The sequence below is a fragment of the Mesocricetus auratus genome, unplaced genomic scaffold, assembly GCF_017639785.1.
Source record: "Mesocricetus auratus isolate SY011 unplaced genomic scaffold, BCM_Maur_2.0 Super-Scaffold_4256, whole genome shotgun sequence".
In the NCBI taxonomy this organism is placed as follows: domain Eukaryota; kingdom Metazoa; phylum Chordata; class Mammalia; order Rodentia; family Cricetidae; genus Mesocricetus; species Mesocricetus auratus.
Window position 1 is genome coordinate 21091962 of NW_024429182.1, and position 22946 is coordinate 21114907.

A 22946-nucleotide genomic window follows, 5' to 3' on the forward strand; every position below is an offset into this window, starting at 1 on the left:
AGAAACTGGAGTGTGCCGAGAGAGGTTAACTGCGGCTGCTTCTCTGGTAGTATCTGTGCCTGATCGTCACTCCATTTCTACAAATTCAGTTTCTCTAGCTGTGCATCCCCAGACCATCCACATCTGGACCTACCCCTTGTAGTCAATAGCTCATGTTTACTTATCTGATCCTGTTTCAGCTGGAAGCATGAGTGTGGCTTCTGCTGTTTAGCAGATTATTCGTTCTTTGCCATCAAAGCTCGTCTCGGAACGACAGGATCTTAGAAGTAAAGAGGTCTCCAGCAGAACCCTTGTTTATCGGGACCATTGTTCTGAACTCCGGCTGCTTCACAGCTTGTTCTTTTGGTGGAATGTCTGTGCTGATGCTGTGGTGCTTTGCCCAATTATGGTTAACCCTGCAGCTCCAGGTATAGGATGGTGGCTTGACTCTCACGGGCCCCCCCACACCAGGACACTCTAGGTTCCTGCAACTACAAGGAAATAAATGATCATTTGCAGTTGATTGATTTTGCCACTCGGTGGAATCATTAATTCTTTTTGACTGTTACTCAAAGGTGCCTTGACTGGGAGAGGGCTTATTGGAGATTTTGAAGCTGTGTCGCCATTTGTTCAACCAAATCATGTTTTAGAGCATAACTTCAAAGTACTAAGTATCAGAGAGTGTGTGTGTGTGTGTGTGTGTGCACGGGCATATATGAGGAAGTGAGAGGTCTCCTCACTGACCCTGGTGCTTACCAATTAGCTCGTCTAGTTGGTCAGCATGCCTCGGGATCCTGCTGTCTCCACCTCTCCAGCACTGGTATCCTAGGTACCTGACATTTTATGCTGTGATAGAGAGCCACACTTCAGTCCCCATGTCAGAGGCAAGTGCATGACTGAGCATCTCCCCAGTGCTAGTATTAGAAACTTATTGTGTAAAATAAACATTTGAGTTCTACGTCCAATACAATATCTTTATTATTTCACTTCATAGCAGAGAGTACTCAGCTGACTTTCTCTATTTTATACAGTCAGGGAGACTACAGTCTAGGGATGGTGTCATCCACAATGGGGCAAGTCTTCTTACTCCAGGTGACATAATCAACGTATTATCTCACAGGCTTGCCTAGAGGCCTGCGATGCTCAGTCCTGTGAAGTTGACAATTCACAGTAACCCTCACACTTGTGACTTTTTGTGATATCGTGTCCTTTGGTTTCATTTACTGCTACTTCCATTCTTTTTTGCCCCTTATCCCTGGTTCCCTAACTCCTTCCAATTGCGCTTTTACACCTTTTCTTTAAACAAAACAAAACTGAACTAATTCTACATATGAAACTAAACTTGTTTTTGAATCTGGTTTATTTCACTTATTATGATCTCCAGTTTCATTTTCCTGCAAAGGGCATAATTCTTTTTTTGTAGCAAAATACTACTTCATTTTTGACTTGGCACCTTATTCATTCGTGCATTGATACCAGCCTATCTTCCATAACATGGCCCTTCTGAAGAGTGGCTTGAGAATCCAGGTGGGGGGTGTCTTCATATAGTAGTCCTCTTCTTAGGTTTTGGAAGAACCTCCATGGTAGGGCCTCATTAATTTCCTTTCCTACCAGAGGTATGTTGCATTGTCGCTAGCATTTGGGCTTTGTTTCTTGATGGTAGCCTTTCTGTTGGAATATCATTGTCCATCCTTTTCAGTTGTGTGTGTCTTTGCCAGTGGGGTAAGTTCCTAGCAGGGAAGCAAACAGCTTGATCTTATTTTGGAAAACATCCAGCCAGTCCTAGTGTCTTTAATTGGCAAGTTATGGTGTTTAGATTTAAATGATTGTTGAAAGGTTAGATTGGTTTCTTCTTCGTTTTATTCTTATTCAAATGTGCTGTTTTACTGAGTTAGTGATGTTTGGACTTACCCTAATTTGTGTTTGTTAGTCTGTCCTTGTGAGAATAGTTCTTCATAAGCTCTTATGCTTCTGTATTTTCATCTTCCTTTCAGTGGCTTATGACACACAGGGACTCAACAGTTATGAATTGTTTTAGTTCTTCAGTTTTAAAGGATAACTGTTTTGGATATTTGTTTGGGGATTAAAAACTACCAGTTCATACTCTGCTGGGCTTAGCGATTTTCATGGAGAGGTTTGCTGTTGTTTGAATGGGTTTAAACGCAGCTAGAAATCTCTCAATTGGGTTTGTAAGCAGCTTGAAATCTTTCCATTGCAGATTTCAATATTATTGCTTTCCTCTGTGTTCTTGGTATTTTAAATATATGATGTGGAAGGATCTTTCTGCTTATATACTTTGGGTATTCTAAAGGACTAATGTTTGGATGGCCATTTCTTTCCTCAGATATATAGATGTTTCTGCTATAATTTTAAAAAGATTTTTAAAATTTGTATATGTGTGTATGTGTTTGTGTGTGTGTGTGTGTGTGTGTCTGTATGCTTGAATCCATATATGCATGTGTGTGTGTCCACTCACAAAGGCCAAAAATGGCCATCAGATCCCCTGGAGCTGCAGTCATAGGTAATTGTGAACTGCTTAACACAGGTGCTGGGAGCCAAGCTCTGGTCCTCTGGAAAATTAACAAGTACTTTTACCAACGGACGCAGCTCTCCAGCCTTCCCTGAATAGATTTTCTATGTGTTTTGATAGTGTCTTAGTTCCCTTTTCTACACTATAGATTTGTGGATTTGATCTGTTAATTATATCCCAGAGGCCTTAGGTGTTATAGTCATAATTACATTTTATTTTTTAAGTTGTTTATGAATACCATAGGGTCCTCAATTTATTTTCAACCCTTGATAGTCTTTCTACACATGGTCTAATATGTTGGTGATATTTTCCACTGTGGCGTTTGTTTTTTCTTTAAGCTTCCTGTTTCTAACATTTGCTTGACATTTTTCTTTTGGAATCTGTCTCTGCATTTGTAGTTGAAGTTGCTGAATTTCTTACACAAATCCATGATTGATTTCTGTGTCTCACTTGTCTCTACTTAATTGAGCCTTCTTTGATCATGTTGAAAAGTAGATGTGAATTCTTTATCTAGCATTTCACATAATTCATTATCCTTGGGCTCAGTTACTGGGGTTATGAATGCTTAGCGTTGCTTTTCCATGTTGGATTTCTGGGTTGCAATTATGCAGCTTGTGGGATGGATCTGTCTTTCTCTTTTACATGGGAGTGTTCTGAGTGAGCAGCCCTCTCTTTATGGCTCAGTCTCCACTTCCCTTGGGGAGGGGAGAGCATGCTGCAGTCCAGATAGAAGTACAGACCTGCACTGAGCAGCAGGCGTCCTGTGTGGGAGGAGCCACTGGGTGCTGAAGGCCCTTACTTCCTGGCCTGTGAATCATTGGTGAGAGGAGTGAAAGATCTGACTGAAGGGAGGGGTCCTGCTCAGTAGCAGGTCTCTCAAATAGTGTGAAAACATTAGTTTCCCCCAAAGCGATTGCAGAGTCTACAAAATCCCAACCAGAAATCCAACAAACCTTTTCTTTCCTTCTCTTCTTCAGGGGGAAAAAAAGGTGACAATTTTAAACTTTACATGAAAATGCAAAGGATCTAGCTGGGTATACCAGCACTTGAGAGGCCATGATAGGAGACCGCAGCAATTTTGAGTCAGGTTTAGGCTCCAAAGGAGCTCTCGATGGGTCTGGGGTACAGTGTGAAACAAAACAAAACAAAACAAAACAAAACAGGAAATGCAAAGGACTGAAAATTGCCAAAAAGATTTTGAATAGGGATGCAGTAGGAAAACTTACATTACCTAGTTTCAGGATTATGTAAGAAGTAGTGGGTTATTGGGTAGAGATAGCTCAGTGACTAGAATGGAGTCCAGAAGGAAACAACACATATGTAGCCATTTGTTTTCTAAAAAGGGTTATACTAAATATGAGAAGGCAGGCACAAAGGGATGCATATATGTGGTACCATCTGTAGAAAATAGTGGGACCATAGTGATGGTAAGTAGTCAGTGGTTCCTAGGAGCTTGGCGTGACATACTTGACTGTAAGGAGACACAGGCACCTTTTCTGGGTGTAGTGAAAATGCTGTATGTTGTGACTTTGGTGGTAATTATAGGGTATGTTTATTTGTCAAAAAGTTACAGGTTTGTGTGTGTGTGTGTGTGTGTATGTGGTGTTTGTTTACATATAGTCTCCCATCTGAGTACAAATCAGGCCCAACCTTGCTTAACTTCAGATGAGACTGCGCATGCTTAAGGTGGTGTGGTTGTTGACAGCATATTGTCTCGTATAGTGAAGGCTGGCTTCAAACTTACTATATAGTCAGGGTGACCTTGAACTGTTGATCCTCCTGCATGCAGGTGCTACCACTATATTTATTTGTCTAAACATATTAATACAGTTTGGTTTGAGCATCAATGTAGCTTAGAGGTTGACTCTTTGGTTAGTGTACTCTTGATGCCCTGAGCTTGATCTTCACCACCATCAAAACCAACCAAACAAAAACAGATGGGTACCTTTTGTTGGAGACAGATGATAATAAGATGCCATCACATTGTAAGCTTCCTTTGATTCAAGACCTCCTAATTCTGAGGGCTATTCGCTTGAGCATTGGAGATGGTTTCTGCTCATAAGTAAGGAGGGCAGTCCTAGGCACTTGGCCAGTGATTCAGACTACCCAGTTTCCATGATCAGTTCCAGCACAGTTGGGCATGCTTCTTCACCTCCTGTGTCTCATTTGTGAACTAACACTGCATTAGTGCTTGCTGTCATGAGTCAAATAAATTATTTAAAGCACCTAGAGCATTTCCTGGTACATTGTGAGCTATCCGTAAACATCCACAGTTACGTATTGCCCTCAGATGATGGGTTTTTTTTCTTTTAACATTTACAAAATTGAAGCTTTTAATTGACTTGTTGCTAGAAAGAGATCTGAGATTGCATCTAAACATAGTTGGGGTGACGAAAGTGAAGCAAGGAAGTTGTGTGAGATGCCCAAAGTCCCCCAAATCTGTGACTAGGGCTGGAAACCTGGCAACGTGGCTCCCAGTTCAGCTCTGTTTGACCAAGGCTTACAGTGTTTGCATTTTTAACACTGACTGTGGGGATTTGTCATGCAGCTGCCATTCATTCACTCCATCGTGTGCTTTCCTGCAGAGCCATCCGGAACCGCAGCTGTAGAAGACTTGCCCCTCTACCAGCATGAGTTCTGGTAAGTCATTTCAAACCCCGGCTTTCTCTTGTCATACCTACAAAACTGAGATTGTCACATACCTTAAGGTCCTCAGCAGCAACATTGCTACTTACAATGGAAATGATTTTTCAACCCACATCTATGAAGAACTCTACTGTACACTGTGTGTGCCATGTCTGTTTTTACAAGAGCCCCCTTTCCTTTTAGTAGGATATAATCAACATATAATAAGCTGAAGCTATTTTAAGTAGACAGTTGATAAAATTTGTCATATTTCTACACCTTAGTTGCATTTCTTAATCTAGATGATTGATGCAAAATACACAATTTAATCATAATCTTCCCAGGATGGGGACTAACCCAGCACTTCCTTTATCCGGCTTTCAGAACAGCTAACTTATGCTTTTAAGAATAAAGATCTAAATAAATTACTGTTTCAAGTATTTTTAGTTTTGGACTAAATTGGGATTGAAAGCTTGGAGCAGGGAAGAGAGAATGGGGACAGATCCCTGTGCCTTATGCAGCTGAGACTTGTCAGTGTCCAGCCTGGAAATGTTTCCTTCTGGGAATTGGTCCCACCTCGGCCTCCTAGACCTGCAGGTGGTGATGGTGAGTATCTCATCCAGGGTTCTTCTAATCCTGCACCATATTCAGAGACTCCTATAGATTAAAAGGCCTTTCCCACTTATTTACATACAGTGCTCATTTAGCCAAGTCCTGAGCCGCATAGGACTGTGTGTGGTGAGGCCTAGGAGAGCTATGGACTGGAGCATCTTAAGACTGTACCCTTTCTCATATACTTCTTGTGCAGTTTGGGTCTAGGTGTACATTTTCTTTTCCTCTGTGAAGTAGACATTGTAATAACACTGATCCATTGGAATTTTTCTTAGACTGAGTGTAGCAGAGCTCTTAACGTATTGAGCACTATGCCTACATGAGTGGTATCTTGCTGTTCTTAGTCCAGAGTTCCTCCTTGCAAAGTGAGGTTTGTGGTTTGCCTTGGGCCCCTTTGATGTTTTTTTTTTTCTGTGCTAAAGTAGACACATGTGCTGCTTACTGACTCAGTTTCTATTGTTGACTGGCCTTTTAGTTAGTTCTTTTGTTTTTAGACACTGTGCCATATAGCCCTGGCTGGCCTTGAACTCTCTTTGTAGGCAAGGATGACCTGGAAGCCCCATTCATCCTGCCTCTGTCTCCTGAGTGCTGAAGTTACATGTGTATGCCCCCACTCCACATGTATGTGGTGCTGGAGATGGAACCTGGGGCCTCACACGTGTCAGCAGTGGTTTTGACAGACCAGCCATGTCCTCAGTCCTGCCTTTTGGCTTTTATTGTCATTTGTAACAGGCTGGGCCCTCCTTCCTGTTTCCTTTTAGAAACAAACAGAACAAACTTTGCTCAGCAGCCTGAAGTCTTTTGCTCTTCTAAGCCTGCATTGCTACTCCTGGCAGTGTTAGAGTCAGGAGGAGGAGGAGGTCAGGTGAGGGTGTGCTAAGGACCAAGACACACCAGGGTGCCTTCCTCCCCCAGTCTCTCAGACAGGTACCGGAAGGGAACTTTATCCAGGGATCCAAAATCTTAGGCTCTTTGACCTGTTAATCCTGTCTTGGGAATTTCTATATTAATTCCAAGGAAGTAGAAATACTACCATGAAGGTGGGGAGGGAGCAGCTGTACACTGTGTGTCTGCTTGCGATGAAAGTGATCACAGGGAGGGGAGTAGCTCCATGGAAATTATTTGGTTGCATCTTAGTGGAAAGAATGGCAGTAAGACAACATATTGTTATTATTTCAGTTGCTCTTGGGCTGCCACTCTGAGGGAATCACTGTTCTTGCAAGGTCTTGTTTCATTCTCCTGGAAAGCTGTGCCCCACTCTGTAACACGAAAACTAAAATCCCAGAGACAGATACTGGGGTTCGGTCTTCAAGCTGAAGATCAGAAAAGCAAAGCAGCCAAGCCACCAGCTCGCTCTCACCTCTACCCCAGGCTGAAACACCCTTTGCTTTTTATACTTCCCTAGTGCTGGGATTAAAAGCACAAGCACTGTTACTCCTCATCCTTGTGTAGGCCATGGTGGCCTTGAACTCAGAGAGATCTATCTGCCTGGGATTAAAGGTGTGTATCACCACTGACTGACATCTATAGCTGGCTTTGCTTTCTGAATCCTTAGTCATGTTTTAATAAATCATAAATATCACCACCCCAGCCCTACACACACACACACACACACCACTCCCGGGGACTGGGCCTGCTCGCTGCCTCTGAGATACAGATGGGGAAGAGCTTCAAGGAATTAATCACCTGTGTGTGGTTGCCAATGCTCGTGGAGGAGAGGCAAACGTGGGTTGCTGTACAGCAACATAATTGCTGCAAAAGCTGAGCTTTATTTGAGTGTTAATTAGTAAGTACCAAATGCTTATTCCAGTTCGGTTGTTATGTTTAATTAAAAAAGGAAAGGGGGAAAGAAGGAATGTGGGCCTGGTGGTAGCACACAGGTACTCCCCTCCCCCCCAAAAAACCCAAAAAACAAAACAAACAAGCTGAGCCTCAATTATCTTATCAACAGGATTGCAGTTCCTAACTCTAGCTCTCAAGGACTGGACCTGAAGGAGACAATGAAGTAGTAATTAATACTCAACATAGACTCGCAGTCCTGGCAGAAACATGTTTAAAGAACTGTAGTTAATGATTATGTTTGTAGCTCCTTTGGCATTTTGCTGGGTGGGTTCTCCCAAGCACACTGGCCACATAACCCGGGGTGACTTCTCTTCCTGTCTCTGGTCTTTCGTGGACTGGTCCCGGGAGTGATGGATGGAGAACCTGCCAGGCAGGAGGGGCTCAGTGTTGTTTGCTGCTGAGCAGAACTCTGAACATCTGAAGTGATAATGAGGTGGTGGTCAAGGTGGTCCCCAAGGACTCATAGGACTTCCCCAAAGTAAGGAAAGGGCAAGGGGTCTTCTGCATGAGGGTTTTGGAGCCAAGGCCTGCATATGAAAATCTCTCTCACACTCAGAGTTGAGACCAGGCAGGAAGCATTGGACTCCAAATGTAGATGAGGCTTCAATAGAAAGGGAGTGGAAGGAGTGGTTAGGACCCCACGGGGCACCACAGCCATCTCTGGGACAGTAACACAAGGTTCTAGACTGGTGGAAAGGGGCAATGTAAAGGCACTTTATAGGAAAGACAGGTTGTATTTGACAAGTTGAACATGGGGTTCGACACTTTACATTCCAAAGGAAGCCACTCCAGGGAAGCAATAGCATTTGTATGCCCCTCAACATACTTCCTATCCCCAAATAGCTCTTGCATTCTCTCTGGCAGGCCTTAAGGCGTTCAGAACTCCCCGTGTGCTCTAGGGGACTTGTCTCAGGCCCGAGAAAGCTGATAGGATGTGTATGGACAGAGCCGTTCTGTTGGGGCGGAGTGCCTCAACTTTGTCCCACCTCATACCACATGGGACTCTGTCGAGCAGGCATGGTCACAAAACTTCTGTTCCTCTTCTTTCTTTCAGAGTGTGATGTTGGAAGCTCTAAAGCTGTTGTGAATGGCTTGGCACCTGGCAGCCATGTGCAAGACAAAGGTAAGGTTGTTGAAGAGAAGCCTGACTTGGTATGGGGAAGCACTTCTAGAAGAGATGCAGGGCACACTGGGCAGGGGCCATTCCCACCCTTCTGGGGAAGACACCATCGGCCTTATCTTAGGAGGCCTAGTTCCCACGGTGGCTTTCTGAGACCTGAGCTGTGGGCCTACTCTGAAGCTGTCTTTTCCAGCTGTGAGAGGGTGTGCTCACAAGGGTGCTGGGGATGACAGATTATCACATAGACTGTGCCCGGTAAGTGTCATGCCTGGTGCACATGGCACCCATTGGCCTGGAATTACCTGTATATGGTATGCCACCTTCACTTGTCCTGAGTAGGGACACATCCACAGTCCTGTGAAAAAATTACTTCCGGGTCATTAGTTTTATGTATATCCTCTCAAAATTTTAACATCCCCACCACCACCCAACCCTGTGCTGGCGATTCAGTCAACGAAGAGCTTTGCACATGTGGACAAGCGCTTTCCCACTAAGCTGCCTTCTCCGTCCTCCTGTTTTCACTTTAGAAACTATCCCAAATAGGAGACAGTCGTGTGAGCTGAATGATGTGGTAAGAAGGGGTTTTAGAACCGGGCAACCCACTTCTGGGCCCCTCTCTGCTATTCCCTCTGAGCCACTGAGGGCTTCCACTTTTCTACTTAATAAAGCCCGTTTGCTTAAAAAACAAAACAAAACAAAACAAAAAAGACTCTTGAGGTCCTGTTTGCCCAGGGTATTCTCACCCCAACCTGACAGCTATTGCAGTATGAGGTGATAGGAGCAAGTTCTTAATTCCAGTTCTGCCTGGGAAAAACAGACATGCAGGGGGCCCTTTTATCTCTGCAGGTGCCAGTTCTCTTATCTACAGAAGTAAGGAGTTTGAGCTCAGTGTTTGTTTCTGCATCCTATCCTGGGCTCCAGTGACTCCATGAACTCTTATCTATCAGTGTTCCACAGTATCAGTGAGGAGAGGCTAAAATCCCAGCATGGGGCATTGAAGTTAAAAAAAAACAAATGCAACATTTCTCAAGGTGTAATTTCAGAGTTTGCCATGTTTAGCCTTTGTAATTTTCATCAGTTGTATCCAAATAATCCCTTTGAGATGGCAAGACGGTCATTGAAAGGGAATCACTGGAGAAAGAAGGCAGAGAGAGGGTAGAAGATGGGAAGTATGGGTCTGGGTGGCATGAGGCTGAGCTCTTTGGAGACGGGAGGTCAGTGTTGTCTGGTCCCCCTCCTGTGTTCACTGTCTCAGTTCACGTGGGCTGTGTTCTTGAGGTCTGGTGCATCTTGGCTATTTTTCACTTTGAGAATATGGAGGGACAGTGCTGTGGAAAGGCTGCAAGGGGTATTTAATCTAGGAACATGGAAGAGGCTTTTGAAATCCTGGAACTATTACTCTGTAAATCTCTTTATAGAAGAGGCTTCAGAGTTTTTTGTTGTTTGTTTTGTTTTGGGGGTGTGGAGTGGGAACACAGGAAGAATTACCTTTGGTAGGAAACAAGGAGGCAGGTATAACCTAAAGCTCATCAGAGTGGCTTGCTAAGGTCACAGAGCCAGGATAACTGAGCTACTTTCTCTGCCCTTAAGAACAGAGTGTCTGTGTGGTTGGCTTCGTCTCTTACTTCTTCCTCTGAAAATTGGCATGCCAAATCTGCCCCCACCCCGACACAGTCTCCCAAATGATTAGGTAGTTAGTTAACGGGATGCCTGTGAAAGTTCACTCTATCTCGATAGGTGCAGGCAGAAAGGTCACCTTTGACTTAGTTATTGCAGACATCTACTCCGTACCTGCTGTATGCTTTCCAAAGCAGCAGCATGATGGGCAGGAGAGCCTCTGTCCACTTTGAAGGTGCCTCCCATCCTCCTTCCTGCCTCCTTGACAACCCGGTCATGTGATGCTGAGTCTCTTATTTCCAAGCAGTCCTACTCCTTGGGCACAGTCCATCAGGGTTGCTTTGGCACCGAGGAAGCTTGAGGGAACCCTCACAAGAGGTTTGGGCATGGGCCTGCCACTGAGATGGGGGTCTAGGCAGGCAAGGAGCAGGGTCTCAGCATCCAGCACTGTGTACTGTGCTGCTGTCCAGAGCCTTAATTATCCACTTGGACACTTGACACCTCATCCAGGAAAGGGTGGGCTTGAGCGAGGCCATCTGTTTCCCAACAGATGGGGGTTTTGATTTGCTTGAGGTCAGAGGGTGATGGCTGTCAGGGCAGGCACAGCATCCTAAAAGGTACGATTTTGGAGAAGCAACTGTGAGGGCTGAAGGGATCAGGCAATCTACGAGAATGTTCCTCCTGTTGCTGAAACCATGATCCTGTCCTCAAAGCTCCGATTGCATCGTAGATGACCCACATTTACCAGGGGACCCCTTGTACTCTGATTGTGTCCCCCTTCCTCTACTTTCCAGACCATCTGTGTCTCTGTGCGTCTCTTTGTCCAGAGCCTTGGCAAGCTCCTAGTGTGCCAGGAGGCGCCAATAAACACCAACCAACTCTGTCTGAGTGATGGGTGGAGAAAGGCTTCTGCTGTCTTGGCCCAGAACCTTAGAGAAAGACAGCGGGCTATTTTTAATGACTCCATCTACTGCTCTTAGCATTGTTCTTTTAGCATGGGCAACTTCCTTCCATTGTCTCTCACAGTTCCTCGACTTGCCTTGCGTGAGCGTCTCCCAAATGGTCTTTGTAGATGCACCGTTTACCCTTTTGTGTTTTCAGCAACTGCCGACCCTTTACGTGCTCGTTCTGTCTCCGCTGTTAAAATAATTCCCGTGAAGACATTGAAAAGCCCTTCAGGCCTAGTACTCCCTCCAGGTATCTCTCTTTGGGGCTGTTTCTTTTAATTGTCGATCATGCATGCTTTTTTCTCTTGTTAGTTTCTAACACCATATTGTGAGCCCTAATCCTTGCATGTTTGGAAGGCATTTCCTTCCCCTAAATTCTCTCTCTCTCTCTCTCTCTCTCTCTCTCTCTCTCTCTCTCTCTCTCTCTCTCTCTCTCTCTCTCTCTCTCTCTCTCTCTCTCTCTCTGTGTGTGTGTGTGTGTGTGTGGTCTGTCTGTAAGCCAGGGAGTAGGGAAGAGGCTGAGGCTGTAGTCTGGCCCTTCCTGCTTTAGAAGGGTTAGTTAGAGCAGAGGCTGAGCTTCACTCTGGGATAGGGCTCTCCTAAGAACTTTGCAATTCCTGAGACTTCTGTGCAAACACAAGTTTCTGGGAGAGTCAACCCGGCCTCTCAGAGAACCTCTGAGCCAGGCTGAATGAGAAGCAGCTTCTGTAGATGTTGGATGTTGCTTCCCTGTGGGATACTCAGGGCCACTCCCCAGAGCACTCCAGCCCCTCGCTAACTTCACCTGCAGTCAATTCCCCAGCCAACGGTTCATTTGTGACTCTGACTCAAAGTTTCCTGTAGACAAAGAGGGACGAGTGGAGCTCAGAGGCTGTGCAGATCTGTGTGTCCAGGATGATGCAGATGGACTGTGGACTTGCCAATTTGCCCCTTACCCCTGTGGATTGACTGGTTTTCCCGATGGTTCTGTAACACCAGCCACTTACTCTCTTGATGGGGTTAGGTCCTCTGTGAATCTGCCGCATGCGCGCGCTTTCCTTGCCATGGAAGGGGACTGCTGGGCAGGGATTGAGAGTGGGGAGGAAGGAAGCTTGGCTGCACACTCAGGAACAGACAAGGGCATCATGCTGAGTCCTGCCCAGAGACACTCTCTTCATCCTCTCATCCTCCCTGTAGAAACTTAGATCAGGAAGCTGGATTCTGAGCAGTATGGGCGGTTGGGAAGTGAGTGTGGGTTGAGTATAGAAGCTGGATTCTGGGCATTTTGGGGGTGTGGGAAATGAGTGTGGAGTTGGCTTAGCTCAGCTGCATACAAGGAAACACTTGACATGTGCACTATGTGAAACTGTGTGGTCTGTACCAGTTCCTCCCTCACCACTGGTTTTCCTGAAGGATGGGCCCCGGCCTGTTAAAGCAAGCAGTCCTCCCTATTAACCACAGTGTCAGTTAGTTATGGTGAACCACAGTCAAAAATACTAAATAAAGCTTTCCAGAAACTCTTCGAAGGTTTTAAATTGTGTCGGAGAAGACATTGCTCATGCAGGCTGAGTATTGTCTGTGGTTTAAGACATCCAGGGAGGGACTAGGGACACATAGCCCTGGATGTGGATGACTGCTTTGAGAGTCTTCTTAAAGATGTCCAGGGTCTTTTATGGACCCTGGTGCCTCTGAGGTGGACAGTTGGGAGTCTGTGTAGATTAAGCAAGAGGTTCAGAGGATACTGGTGTGCTGTGTGGATACTGAGCCTGTCTGGCTATTTTCCTGGCTGCGTGTTCTCTCATTATGTTGGACTGTGAAATCTCCCATCCATGAAGAGTGCCTCCTCCTGCCTCAGAGTTCAGGGGTCTTGACCAACAAGAGATGCAAGCGGCAGCGATTCGCTTCAGGATGTTCCCAATGCGCCTCGTTGCCTGCTGGCTCTTTTTTGACAAGGGTGGTCTGCAAGCTTGAGAGATCTTTTCACAAACTCTCTCCTGAGCCATGCCTTACTAACTGGCCAGAAATCTGCTTAACAACTTAAACTTCATTTCGTGGAAGGAATGAGCCGGCTTTCATTGGGTCATGTTTTCAGCTGACGTCATAACTGATGCATTTACTCAGCACATACCTTGCCTCTTCTCCCTAATCTCATGATGCTGCCTCAGATTAATTTTCATTGGTCATAGATTGGTCATAAATGGTTGGAGAGTACTGGTAGGCGTAGATGTACCGGGTTCATCTCATGCCCCTGCTGTAACCATCTGTTAACGGACTAGCTTGGAACTCCCTTGGGAGTCTTGCTTCATCTAACTCTCTCCTTTGGATCTTTTCATTGCAGACATGGACCCTACAAAAATCTGCACTGGAAAAGGCACGGTGACTCTTCGGGCCTCATCTTCCTACAGGGAAACTCCAAGCAGCAGCCCTGTGAGCCCTCAGGAATCTCCAAAGCATGAGAGCAAGTCAGGTGTGCTGCCCTGGAGACTGGGAGGGGACATGCGCGGAAGGGAAGGCAGGTGTCCCCGTGGTTCTGCAGGGCTGGGGAGGGATGCTGTGAGTTTCTTCAGCCGGGTCCTTCTCCAGGGTCCCCAAGACCATGACTTCTGTCCCTTCTGTGATTATTAGTGGGTCAAGCCCTGAACTGAGTGGTAGTCGTGTGCTTTGGGTGAATGGCACAATCTAGTGATCCCTACTGTAGTTTGGGGTAGTTCAGTCTCTAAACTTTCTATTGGGATATCATTTTCTCTGCATCAGTCATCAGAAGTAGACAGGCAAGATGGGCCCGGCCCAGAGTTTGAAACTTGTGGTACCTGCTTGTAAGTCTTACTTTTAAAAGACTTTATTTGTTTATTTAGTGTATATAGTGGTCTGCCTGCATGTATTTCTGCATGATGGAAAAGGGCACCAGATCTCATTATGGATGGTTGTGAGCCACCATGTGGTTACTGGGAATTGAACTCAGGACCTCTGGAAGAGCAGCCAGGGAATGGAAAGCGTGGGACTGATCCAGACCTCCTGAATGTGGGTGTCAGTGAGGAGGCCTAGGCAATCTATGGGGCCTTGGGTAGTAGATCAATATTCATTCCTGGCATACAAATGGACTTTGGCTGCCCATCCCACAATGAGGGATGCTCTTTCAGCCTGGACTCTTGGGGGAGGGCCTAGGCCCTGCCCTGGATGAAGTGACAGACTCTGGAGATCCCCCATGGAGGGCCTCACCCTCCCTGGGGATTGGAGTGGAGGTTGGGTGGGGGACTGGGGGGCCTGGTGGGGAGAAGGAGGAAGGGAGGGAGAGGGCGCTCGGATTGACATGTGAAGCAAGCTTGTTTTTAACTTAAATTTTAAAAAAAGGAGAGCAGCCAGGGCTTGTAACCACTGAACCATCTCTCTAGCCCAGAGTCTTTGACAAGTTTTGAGTTCATGCTATGGAGGTGTCCCAAGGACCACATTTGAAAATGGCTACAGGAAATGCCCCCCCCCTGAAACTAGGAAGGTTAGCACACTCTTGGAACCAGAGTATAAAGGGAAGAGGGCTTTCAACTTTTGATACAGTGGGAGGCAGTTGTTGTGACATGGTGGAATTATAGATGATGCAAATGGGTAATGCTCGCTTCTGCTGACTTCCTGAGTCAGCCACCTATAATGGGTACTAGGGAAGATGCTTGAGAATGAAGTCAGACTAGGATCCAATCACAAGCTCCTTAGAGGTAATACTGATCCTGGGGAGTTCATCCTTGTTCCTAATTGTAGGGAAGACCTGAGCAGTCCTCAGCACCAGAGGATGGCCTAGGGCTTCTTGGCTTTCCAAGTCTACTCTTGATTCCTGACCTGTTACAGTCTGAAATTTTTCTCTTCTCTGGGAAAGATGCGGGTGAGAAGAAAGGCAAAACAATTTCTTTAGAAGGCTGGAGGATGTGTGGGGAAAGAGAGATGATCCAAAAAGAAAAAAGCCTGTGAAGCAACTTTAACCAGTGGCCTTAGGCAATGAAGAGGGCTTGTGAAAGGCTCGAGGCTCCCTCTAGTGGTTGTAGCTGGCACTGATACAGAACTCGGTTCTCTCTGTGGAGCATGTGACGGATGGAACTACTGTGCTACAGAATAGTGTGCAGTTGAAGTGGTCTAGGTAGCATCATCTTTTGCCCTATGATAATTCCTTCAGTTCGGAGGGAAAGAACTTAATCCTTTTCAGCAAGTCTTTAAAATTTCTTACACTACAAATACTTGGAAGAACTAAGAGGCAGTTATCAGTCGTGCACATTTTTTCCCTTTTTGAGGGTCTGATTTTATCTCTTGTACACAGACATTCTTTTGCTTGGTGCAAATATTTTTAAAAAATAATTTAATGGTTTTTATAAAAAAGATTATGGTAGCCAGGCTGTGGTAGTGCTTGCCTTTAATCCCAGAACTTGGAAGACAGAGGCAGGCAAATCTCAGTGAGTTCAAGGGCAGCCTTGTCTACAAAGTGAGTTCCAGGACAGCCAAGGCTACGTAGAGAAACCCTGTCTTGAAAAACAAAACAACAAAAATTATAGTGTAATTTCATTTTACCGTTTTTTCCCCCTCCAGCCTCACTCGTGAGCCCTGAGTCTTTGTTACTCTCACTAAAATCATGGCCTCTTTTTCTTTGTTATTATTGGTGGTGGTGGTGGTGGTGGTGGTGGTGGTGGTGGTGGTGGTGGTGGTGGTGGTGGTGGTGGTGGTACTGGGTTTCCTGACAAGAGAAGGGCTTCCAGGAGAATTCCTAGGAGGCATTTGGAAGTTAAAGTCCACAGTGAGACTATAGGAGTCCTGCGCATCCACATGAACTCTTGGAACATCGGGAAATCTTCTGTAGTAGATCGCTATATCCAAAATGGAATGCAGGTGTGAGCATCAGACCAGGGAGAAAGAAGCTAGGGCCCTGAGAGATGGCCTGTTTAAGCCCACTATTCAGACTCCTGATTTAAAATGTATACACTTAAATTGTATTTTTAATTATGTGTGCGTATGTGTCTCTGGTGTGTGCGTACATAAGTGCAGGAGTCTATGGAGAGCAGAGGTGACAAACGCCATTGGACTTGGAGTTACAGGTGGTTGCAAGTTTCTCCCTTGCCCCATATAGGTGCTGAGAACTGAATGAGGGTTCCTTTGAAAGAACAGTAAGGGCCCTTAACCAGGGAACCATTTCTGTAGCCCCAGAGTCCTGTTTTTGAGTGGTGACTGGACCCCAGGTCCCTGACTAACACCTCAGCTCTAATTATGGACCTTGGACCTCGGGATTAGAACCACCCGAGAATAGTAGAAATAATTTCAGTACTGACTCCTCCCACCTAAGAGAAGCCTCATTACGTTTATCCTTGTGTCATGATCTTACTACCCAGCCATGTCCGGGAGTTTGCTGTGTCAGTTCAGAGTGACCCCATCAGTGTCCTAGGCCAGTGGCTTTTGTTGCTGTTTTGTGTTTTGGAAGAGCAGTGAAGGGGTCGGCACTGGTGGTGGGTGCAGTTCCCCGTTTTTTGTTTTTCTCTGGTGTGGTCTGGAGCCCTGTCACTTGTTACTTTAGAGGCTGTCCCCTGACTCACTTGCCAGGCTCGAGGATAGCAGTTCCTTGCATTCTGGGTGCTGTGCTAGTTGACCCAGTGTTTGCTGCAAAGTTGTCTTAGGACAGAATGATTTGCAGCCACAATGAACTCATTTCCTCTTGTGTGGTTCTCATATTTTCTTGTCTGCAGCTGGACCACCAGCTCCCTAGTAATGATATACAGAGACTTATTATTAATTATAAAAGCTTGGTCTTTAGCTTAGGCTTGTTTCCAACTAGATCTTATAACTTAAATTAGCCTGTCTCTGTTAGTTCTGTTCATCGATGTTGTGCCGTGTAGCTTTTTACTTTGCTTCCGTTTTGTATGTCCAACTTGCTTTGTGTCTTGCTGGTATCTCTCACACCCCTACATTCTAACCCCCTGAGTTCATCTCTCTGCCCAAAAGTTCTGTCTAACCTCTCCTGTCTAGCTATTGGCCTTTCAGCTTTTTTATTAAATCAACCACAGCAATGCATCTTCACAGAGTGTACAAATATCTTGCAACACTCTTGTCTTGGCAGTGGCAAATGTCTCATAAATTAGACCCTCTTTACCCATTAAATCAGTCTTTATTATGAGTATATGTGTGAGAATTAGGGCCAACTGAAAAGTTAGAGGAAAGAGCCTCCCAAGACAGCCCTATTTCTTCTGACGTCAACTGCAAATTTAGGGGCTCCTCAAAACACCTCAGGCTTGTGCTAATGCTTGAAGGGGCCTGCTTATTTACTACAGGGGAAGGGTAGAGTTTAAAATCAACCCAGAGAAGTGCATGGTATAGAGTCTGGGAAAATACTAAAGCATCCCAGACACATTATTTCCCAGCATCAGTGTGTAAGCCTCTATCTAAAGTTTTATTGGGGCTTGAACATAGGTGCGTACCATTGTCTTTCTTGGAGTCTTATATCCACTCTAGTAGGCAGTGAAGCTCTTACTGGCCCAAAGCCCTGGCTCCAAATCATATTGGTGTGGCTCAAGTCCTCAGGTAAACAAGACATTCCTATTCAGTGTAGCATTCCAAGGACTTGGCAATTACGTCCCAGAAGCCTAGAGTGAAGGTCAGACCTTTTAATTCATGATATGAAATTCTCCAATATGTCACATAAATAAAAGGAAGGTACACGTGTGAGTGGAAACACATGCAGACCTGCCTTTAGCACATATCTACCTTGTGAGTTCTTTCTAGACCTTGCTGTGTCTGCCTTAGTGAAAAGCATCGGAAGCCCCCAAGAAGAACTGATTGTTTTTTTAAAAAATAAACAAGAAACCAGAAATGAAATTAGACATTGAATAAGATGAAAGCAGATATCTGGAGGCTTTTAGGCACAGGGCAGAAAAGTACAGAAAGGGCAGATAGGATACAAGGCAAAGTAGATTATGTTTTTCACCGAAAGGTTGAGCATCTTCAGACTGCACATCCATCTACAAGCCAGCCTTCCATTTTATTGGAGGAAGCATCTTGACAGTCTCTTCCATCAGCAGTCGGTAATTGATGACTATGTATGTAAAACTTCACTTTGTGCACTCAAATATAATTGGCCCTGGACTGCTACCAACCTTCCAGGTTCAGAAGAAAAGATAATGGATGAGGGCTGACAAAATGCCACAGATTTGCTCTTTTTCAGTAAGTAACCAAGCTGCTTGTTGAGATCCTGGGAACTTCCCTTTTGGGCACAGTGAGGGGAAACAGTTTTGAAGACTGGAAATGAGAAGAAAAAAACATCCAAGTCATTTTCCCAGGACAGTATGACTTTGAATTTACTAAATGGAGAGAGCATATACTACAATTTACATCTTTGGGAATTTTCTGGTGTTTTAGGTTTGATATGGTGGTGCACACCTGTAATCTCAACACTAGGGAGGCAGAATACAGAGGATTGCTGAGTCTGTGGCCAGCCTGGGCTACACACCAAATACCACATCAGCCAGATTATATAGTAAAACCCTGTTTCAAAAACAGACAGGGCTGTGTCACTGCTCAGTATGAGACCCTGAGCTTGGGTCCCCAGTACCCATGTTAAAGCCCAGCATAGTTGTTCATGTCTGTAACCCCAATGCAGAGAGAGAGAGAGAGAGAGAGAGAGAGAGACAGAGAGACAGAGAAACAGAGACAGAGAGACAGAGAAAGAGAGAGAGAGAGCGCACGGTGAGCAATCTAGTTGAATCAGTGAGTGCCAAGTTTAGTGAGAGACCTTGTTTTAAAAAGCAAGATGGATAAAGACCTCAGGATACTCAGCTGTTGGCCTATAGCCTCCACACACACACATATATACACACATGTATATTCTACACATTGATGTAAAATACACAAAAAACAACACACGCATACCCTGTCATTTATATCTGTGGGGATTTCTCTCTGTGTGCTATAGACTCCAGTTTTATAATCTCATACTTTAAGCCATGTATTTTATTTTAATATTTTTAGATTTATTTTATGTGTATGAATGTTTTGCCTGCAGAGATCAGAAAAGAACATCGAATTCCCTAGAACTGGAGTTAGGGTTGGTTTTGAATGACCATGTTGATGTTCACACCCTTAAAGAAAACCAACTAGCTGGGACTTGAATCTGGGTTCTCTGCAAGAGCAACAAATTGAGCCATCTCTCCCATCCCTGTGACTGTTTTGTAGATGAGGATGAACAGTCAACAAGGCAGACAATTGAGCTCACAGGAAGTGATCTGGCTGTATGAGGATGACGTCCTTCTGATGCCTACAGGTTTAGACTAGCAGTCACTCCTCAATTTTCATGGCATGACTGTTTGCCAGTGTGACTTGAGGGGTGTCCCAAAATAAGGATAGTTTTGAGTGTGCCATCTAGTAGTTGTTAGAGTTAGGTTGTGAACTACCAGTGTCAGCATCAGTAACTGTTAGAAATGCAAACACTTAAGCCCATCTCTCTTGCTGGATCATAAGTACTAGAGTAAGACTCATCAATCTGGATTTACCAAGACTTCTCCCTGACTGACGCAGCTAGACCATGCTATTCGTGGGATGTAGGCCACCTGCCCTGCCTTTTGCTCTGCCAGCTTCTGGCTGCAGCATCTCCCTGGCTACTGGTATAGTTGGCCACTGTGGGTGGTGGCTGGGGCACTGTACTCCTTTGCCCCTTCCTGTGTGAGGCTCTCTGATGTCGGCAAAGCATTTGGCCTCTCTGTTTGCTCATCCATGAAGTACATTAAGCATTTAATTAAATTAAACACTAAATAGGTGTAAAGTGTAGCCACGTCTGGCACATAGTTTGCACATCTCAACAAATGTCTGTACATCTCAACTTGTCATCTGGAAAATCTACCGTTGGTCTGAGAGACCCACAGTGAAGGCTTGTCCTTCAAGGACAATGAGTCCCCTGCTTGTCTCTACAGGAGTGAGGAAAGGAGGCTCATCAGGAAACAGAGGGATGGCTTGTGAAAGGATTGCAAGAGTAGGGGTGGCCAAACTGGCCAAGAGCAAAATCCAGCTTGTTGGCTAAGAATGACTTATATTTTAAATGGCTGATAGAAAAATGCAAAGGAGAGTGATATTATATACCACGTGAAAGCCTTTGAAATTCAGAATTTAATGTTCATAAGTAAGGGTGTTTGGGAACACAGCTCATTCATTTATGGATTATCTGTGGCTGTTCCTTGTTATGATAAACAGTCACAGACAGAGTCACGGGGTCTTATTTGAAGTGCTTGAGATCAGAAGTATTTCAGACCTTTTTCTTTTAGGTTTTAGATCGTTTGCGTTATAAATAATGGAGATTGCTATGGAAGGAACCCAAGCCTAAACATGAGATTCATTTGTGTTTACGTAACTCATACGTGTAAACCTATTATATTTTTTAGCACACCTTCATTTTGACACTGATCTGTCATGTGAAATCAAATCAGGTGTGGAATTTTCTTCTACCTTTTTAAATTAGATTTATTTATGTGTGCTCCTCTCTCCCCCTTCCCCGCCCCCTTGATGGAGGCCAGAAAAGGGCTTCAAATTCCTTGGAGCTAGAGTTGCAGGCATTTGTGGGATTCCTGACTTGCTCTGTGGGTACTGGGATCTGAACTCTGGTCCTCTTGATTGTGTCACAAAGCCCTCTTAACTGCTGAGCCATCTCTCCAGCCCGTATTGTGAATGTTTTTGTGCCTTGTTTAATGGAATGGAGACAGGGATCAACAAACAAACAAACTAACCTCCCCAAACAAAAACATTTTTTGAGGCTTCAGTCATGTTCTACTGCGGGGGCCCATTAATTAATTAACCCAGACTGCTAAGTGAGGTGCATTCCTGCTGAGCCTACAGCAGGCTTTGGTCTGGGAATGAGACAGAGAAGGACTGGACAACAGAGAGTTCTGTTGCCTTGCAGTCTGTAGAGTAAGAATGTCAAGGAACAATTGTTTACTTCATTCCTGTGAATGTAGCCTTGTGTTCTCAAAGGTCAGCGCCTGTGAACACATCATGGTTTCAAGTGGGTTCCTATGGTAATGGGGCCGTGGTGACTGAGGGTGTTTTGTGTCAGACAAGGGCTGCTGATTTTCATCGGCCAGTGTGCCTCATGCTTGCTTCCCGCAAACGTAACTGTTTCTGCCTTTCTCTTTTTGTTTTCACCTTCTTGCTCCTCGCACAGGCCTGGAGCCAGAGGAGGACCCTTCAGCAGGTATGGCTTTTCTTTCATTCTTACCTTCTGTGCCTTGGGGCACCAGGGAATTAGAGGAAAGCCAGCGGGTATTACCCGTGAGTGATGGGGGTTTTGGTTTTTGTTTTCTTTTCTCAGATGAGAGGAGACTTTCTTCCAGTGCTGATGCCAATGGCAATGCCCAGCCCTCCCCACTTGCTGCCAAGGGCTATCGAAGCGTGCACCCCAGCCTTTCTACTGACAAGCCCCAGGTAGGTGTGTGCCCTGCAGATGGGTGGGAACTTGTTAGTGATGCCTGTTCCCAAGTTTGGCAGCCCAAACTCATGACTTCCTGCTAGTCCAACTGGGTTGTGGTGTGGGTGTCCAGTCCTTGGCCATCTCTAACATAGCTTTCTTAGGAGGAGAGTTGGGGCCAAAGGGAGCAGGAGTGTGGAATGAGATTGGTCCATGTGGTGTTGGAAATAGGTCTGCTGTTTTCTAGGCTTACTATACACGTGGAAGGGTTCTAAAAGAAGGAGTTCATTTAGCCTTGGACAAGTAGGAGAAAGTCTGAGCTTAGTTTTAAGGAGTGCCTCTGGTGTTTACTCCATTAACTTTCTAAAGCTGAGGCTCTGAACACTGTCCTCACAGCTTAACATCATGTATTTGTGGCCAGACCATAAACCCAGTAGCCCAAAGGCCCGAGGACAGAAATCACAATGGCAGCACAGGCTGGCTTCCCAGTCCAGCTCTGCTCTGCAATAGAACATCCCCCTTCTGTAGCCATACCACCCCGAACAGGCACAATCTCGTGTGATTTTTGGAAGCTAAGCAGGGTTATCAAGGCTAGTATTTGTATGGAAGACAGCCCTCTACAGCTATTACACTTGGAATGGGGATGACTTTGGTTGTGGCTGCTGGATGGTTTTCTACCCTATCTTCCTTCTCTCCCTGTACTTTGTTATTTTGTTAAAAGGAATGGAGCCTATCACTGCAGTGCTACATGAAGGATGTTGTGTAAGGAGGATCCACTTACATGGGATGGAGCCATCTTCCTTACAGGAGATGCTTCTCAAAAGCTCCCTGGGTGGTACAAGCCCCGTGCTTCCTTCTAGTGCTCCTAGAACATGCAAGGAAGGCAGGTGGTATCCTCTCTCTGCAGGCCTGTCTCCCCGGTCTATAGTTGGTCCCTCCTCTGTCTTGTCGATGAGCTGAAGGATAAGGCCTTTCTTCCTCCTGCAATGATTTACCTCCCTGCTTTCAGCCTTGTACATCTAGGCCCTGGTTGGAGCCAGGAGCTATGGATATGCCTGGCCTCCAGAGGTCACTTGTCTGTTAAATGACTTTCCAGAATTTTCCCATTTCTAAAAGCTTTGTGAGTATATAACGTGCTATCTGTGGTAGCAGCACTTCCTTCGTAGCTGTCCCAAGGATAGATACCATTGTTCTACCCAGATTAGAACACGATCAGGATCAAGCCAAAGCAAACACTGAAGTACACTGTCTTTCGCTATCAGTGAACTAATCCAAAGGCTAACCCCC

General features: G+C 45.3%; 1 protein-coding gene across 50 annotated transcripts in view; it reads left to right on the forward strand.

Annotated features, from left to right (window-relative positions):
- The window catches only part of Sorbs1 (sorbin and SH3 domain containing 1), a 224215-nt gene that overhangs the window by 107269 nt on the left and 94000 nt on the right, over positions 1–22946 (forward strand). For 36 of the 50 annotated variants that reach the window (XM_040744733.1, XM_040744762.1, XM_040744828.1 and 33 more), the window contains exons 3-8: positions 5095–5149; positions 8643–8711; positions 11427–11522; positions 13590–13718; positions 21417–21446; positions 21564–21676. In XM_040744733.1, coding sequence (XP_040600667.1) covers positions 5140–5149; positions 8643–8711; positions 11427–11522; positions 13590–13718; positions 21417–21446; positions 21564–21676 — 447 coding nt within the window. In that variant the 5' untranslated portion in view covers positions 5095–5139. The remainder of the gene's footprint in view (positions 1–5094; positions 5150–8642; positions 8712–11426; positions 11523–13589; positions 13719–21416; positions 21447–21563; positions 21677–22946) is intronic. The other 14 variants (XM_040744778.1, XM_040744827.1, XM_040744850.1 and 11 more) reach the window with 3 other exon arrangements.